Source organism: Engraulis encrasicolus, chromosome 7 (genome assembly GCF_034702125.1).
Source record: "Engraulis encrasicolus isolate BLACKSEA-1 chromosome 7, IST_EnEncr_1.0, whole genome shotgun sequence".
Lineage (NCBI taxonomy): Eukaryota > Metazoa > Chordata > Actinopteri > Clupeiformes > Engraulidae > Engraulis > Engraulis encrasicolus.
Window position 1 is genome coordinate 17,863,417 of NC_085863.1, and position 5,000 is coordinate 17,868,416.

General features: G+C 45.6%; 1 protein-coding gene across 1 annotated transcript in view; it reads right to left on the bottom strand.

The window, feature by feature from the left end:
• The window catches only part of LOC134452016 (roundabout homolog 2-like), a 261,747-nt gene that overhangs the window by 112,331 nt on the left and 144,416 nt on the right, over positions 1–5,000 (bottom strand). Inside the window, exon 5 of the mRNA XM_063202400.1 lies at positions 4,864–5,000. This exon is cut by the window's right edge and continues 2 nt beyond it. Within this exon, the coding sequence (XP_063058470.1) occupies positions 4,864–5,000 (137 nt within the window). The remainder of the gene's footprint in view (positions 1–4,863) is intronic.

Genomic DNA, 5,000 nt, shown 5'->3' on the forward strand with positions numbered 1-5,000 from the left:
CAGCTTTGGAATCCAGGTTGCCCATCACCATCACCATTATTTTGTATTTTCATGGGCCTGGTGGACCCGGTAGAATTCATCTAAATTTCAACATATTTTACACAGAGTGTTTTTACTGTGCATAGAACATTTTTATCACACAGCCGAGACAATATGTTTTTTATTGGGTAGCTTTATGCAGCAAAATGTCCATTTCTATTCCAAGATTCTGACTATCACCATTATTTTCTATTTTCATGGGGCTGGTGGCCCCGGTAGACTTCATCCAAATTTCAAAATATTTTACACAGTGTGTTTTTACTGGGTGTAGAACATTTTTACTATAGGGCCAAGGCGATATCTTTTCATAGGGGGCAACTGATGCACCCTAGCGTCCATGCATGAGCAGGCAGCTCCTGCAGTGCTGCTGTCTTGATGGGCCGCTGACAGCTTTGGCTGGGCCCAGGACAAAGTCATCACAAGCCCCCACCACTCACCACTCAAAACATAAAATAATGTAATGGGGACCCAACTCTGGGACCCTCCTCTCACTGGGCCCGGGACAACTGACGCCTTTGTCCCCCTCTGTCGGCTTCCCTGGATGCCGTGATGGGCTGGGAGGGTGATGAGCTAAGGCTGGAGAGGGTGAGGAGCTGGGCTGAGGAAGGAGGGGGGAAGGGAGGGGGATATGGGGCAAGGGGAGGGAAGGGGATGTGCTAGGCTGAGGAGGGAGGAGAGGAGGAAGGGAGGGATGAGCTGGGTTGAGAAGGGAGGAGAGGAGGAAGGGAGGGATGAGCTGGGTTGAGGAGGGAGGAGGGAGGGAAGGGCAACGTGGAGGGAAGGGAAGGAGGAGGGGAGGGAGGGAGGACGGCAGGGATAGAGGGAAGGGGATGTGCTAGACTGGAAGGGTGATGAGCTGGGCTGAGGTGGGAGGGAGAGAGGGATGAGCTGGGTTGAGGAGGGAGGGAGGAAGGGATCGAGGGGGACATGGGGCTAGGGGAGGGAAGGGCATGTGTTAGGCTGGAGGGGTGATGAGCTGGGGTTTACGAGGGAGAGAGGGAGGGATGAGCTGGGTTGAGGAGGGAGGGAAGGATGAGCTGGGTTGAGGGAGGAGGGGAAGGAGGAAGGAGGATATGGGGCAAGAGGAGGGAAGGAGATGTGCTAGGCTGGAAGGGTGATGAGCTGGGGTGTGCTGGTTAACCCTTTGAGGAGTACCATCACAAATATGTGATATGAATTTTGAATTTTGAGTTGTCATCATGATGTCATAAGGACTTTGCGAGATTTTTAACACAGACTTCTATGGGAGCTGTAGAGTGTTCAAGTAAAATTCTAGAAGAACTGGGGGAAAGTCCTTACTCCTCAAAGGGTTTTTAAGGCGGTTGTGCAGGTTAACCACCAATGATGATTAATAGGCACTTAAGGCACTCAAGTTATGCATACCATTTAAAAATTCTCTGAAATGGTGTTAGAGTCCACATATTAATGTTTGGAGAGGATATAGAATCTTAGGTCTCTAGTCTGAGACATGATGTCATGCACTGCTTTATGGGGAAAGAGTAACTGCAACATAACTATATTATATTGTTTGGTACCCAACCCAACCAAATCAATTATGATGGATAATAGATTAAATGTGTACTACTAACAAGAAAGTGCTAAATCTTAACCTACACAACCACCTTTAAGTGAAGGGGATGGGCGGGTATGGAAAGAGATGTGTGTAGTCCGCTGTGCTGGGAAGAGAATGGAGGGGTTCAGCTGTGGTGTGCTGTGCTCAGGGCCCGATTAGCAGACAGGCTAAACACCACCTGCCAGGGGGCTGCCAATTGGCCAAAAAAATCAATGATTGCAGAAATCAATAATTGCAGAAACAAGAATCTATAATTGCAGAAACTTGATTTTGAAAAACTACTCTGCCATGTCACAACAAGCTTGAAATCTTATTAAAACTCCTTTTCACAGTTGGCAGACATGATATCCTTCATGCTGTTTATCCATTATTTTTTCCCCTTAAAATGTGTCTTTTGTGGGGACCTTCAGCAACTAGTAGCCTAGGGGCCCCGGGCTATCTTAATCCAGCCGTGGTTGTGCTGGGTGGAGCAGGGGATGGGATGAGGGGCTCAGGGGGGAGTTGCAATTTGTTGAGCTGAGGGCTGCTGTATCATGCTAACACAAATGCCTGATTGCGAAAGGGCACAGGGGAGCTACGTACACAAAGTGGCCCAAAATGTGTGTGCATGGTTGTGTGTGTGTGTGTGTGTGTGTGTGTGTGTGTGTGTGTGTGTGTGTGTGTGTGTGTGTGTGTGTGTGTGTGTGTGTGTGTGTGTGTGTGTGTGTGTGTGTGTGTGTGTGTGTGTGTGTGTGTGTGTGTGTGTTTGTGTGTGTGTGTGTGTGTGTGTGTGTGTGCGCGTGCGTGCGTGTGTGTGTGTTTGTGTACATGCTTGTATCTGTGTGTGAGCACATGTGTGCACATTTACAGTGCCTTCAAAAAGTCTACACACCCCTCCTCAAATGTCAGGTTTTTGTGATGTAAAAAATGACAGAAAGACAAATAAATTCACAGCTTTTTCCACCTTCAATCTAAACTATTAACCTGTACAATGCAATTGAGAAACAAGCATGAAGCTTTAAAGGGAAACAATAGAAAATAAAAAACCTCAGTTAACATGGTTGCATAAATATACACACCCTTAAATTGATACTTAGTTGCAGTACCTTTGGGCTTGTCTGGGCTATTCCAAAACCTCAATCTTATTCTAGTGAAGCCATGCTTTTGTAGACTTAGGCGTGTGCTTGGAGAAATTGTCGTTCTGAAAGATTAGCTCCTCTGCATCTTCACCTTTCTACCAGGGGGGCGAAGGCTTTGTGCCACTACCACGGCCCCTGTGAAAAGTTTCATAATTCCCTCCTCCCTAATGAAGGCCCCAGTTACAGCTGAAGAAAAACAGCACAAAAGAACAATGCTGCCACCACCATACTTTATGTTAGGTATGGTGTTATTGCGGTGATGTTTTGCGCCAAACATACCCTCTTGAATTATGACCAAAAAGTTCAATCTTGGTGAGGTAAATTTCTCAAAAAATACTTCTGTAATCTCCCAAATGCATGTGGGAAGATGTGTTATGGTCAGGTGAAACTGAGGTTGAACATTTTGGACATAATTCCAAAAGGTATTTTTGGCACAAAACATCACCGCAATAGCACCATACCTAACGTGAAGTATGGTGGTGGCAGCATTGTTCTTTTGTGCTGTTTTTCTTCAGCTGTAACTGGGGCCCTCATTAGGGAGGAGGGAATTATGAACATTTCCACAGGGGCCGTGGTAGTGGCACAAAATCTTCGGCCCCCTGTTAGAAAGGTGAAGATGCAGAGGAACAAATCTTTCAGAACGACAATTTCTCTAAGCACACGCCTAAATCTACTAAAGAATGGCTTCACTAGAATAATATTGAGGTTTTGGAATGGCCCAGACAAGCCAAAGGTGCTGCAACTAAGTATTAATTTAAGGGTGTGTATATTTATGCAACCATGTTAATTGAAGTTTTGTATTTTCTATTGTTTCCATTTAAAGCTTTATGCTTGTTTCTCAATTGCATCGTACAGGTTAATAGTTTAGATTGAAGGTGGAAAAAGCTGTGAATTTATTCGTCTTTCTGTCATTTTTTTACATCACAAAAACCTGACATTTGAAGAGGGGTGTGTAGACTTTTTGAAGGCACTGTATGTGTGTGTGTGTAAATGCCTGTATTAGTGTACCTTAGTGTGTGCTTGCACATATTGGGTGGGTGTCTGGAAATTAAACTGAAAAATGCATAACCTTTACGAGCATTTGCACCGGTCACGTCAGTTTATAATAGCCTTATTGTTCTCCGAAATTAGCTGCCGTAATTATCATTCTAATGGGCTAGTTATCCACCTGATACAGCAGACCGCGGCAAACAAAGGCAGAGAAAATGCTGCTGCTGTCGGGTTATGTTCAAGCAAGGTCTCTAACCTTTTCTCCGTGGTGCGAGTGTAGCCTGTTAGCTCTGAATATTTAATGCATATTGCTGCACCTACAGTACAGTACAGTACATTCCTCTAGCAAAGCAAGGACACACAGCACTCGTGCTCTCACAAAGCGAGAAAATCTTAGAACTGACACACTAATGCCGTTGGAGATGTGAGCTTCAATGTAGCAGGTATACTTTAATCTCATACTTTCAAAACAAACAAATGAAGAAAAAAAAAATCCACAACATGTTTATTATTTGTGTGAAGCAAAGCTATTATTTACACCCAGAGTTTTAATACCTTTGCTAATGAGAATATCTTGTTGCTGTTGGTCTGGCCCGACATTGCCACGGGCTCTCATTCATACTGTATGTGTGCATGTATAATGAAGTCGATAGTTCAATACACACACGCACACACACACACACACACACACGCACGCACGCACGCACGCTTGCACGCAGGCACACACGCACACACACGTACACAAAATACAAAATACACTGTAAAGGCACTTTCTATCAGTTTCAAGCACAGAAACAAACTTAAGACTAAACACTCATACCTCAACACACAGTAAAGACGGTTCCTTGCCATTTCCTTGAAACAAGCAGACATGACACACAACACAAACACACAGACGTAGTGTCTGCTCATCTTCCTCGCACACACACACACACACACGCACACACGCAAACACACACACACACACACACACACACACACACACACACACACACACACACACACACACACACACACACACACACACACACACACACACACCACACACACACACACACACACACACACACACACACACACACACACACACACACACACACACACACACACACACACACACACACAGATATAATTTCTGCTCACCTTCCTCGAGGCACGTCTGCGTCATCCTTCCTCCATCGCAGTGTGGGCGGCGGGTCTCCCTGCACCTGACATCTCAGCTCCACACTCTCCTCCACCAGGACCACCTGGTTCACCGGACGCCGCACAAACGTGGGCCG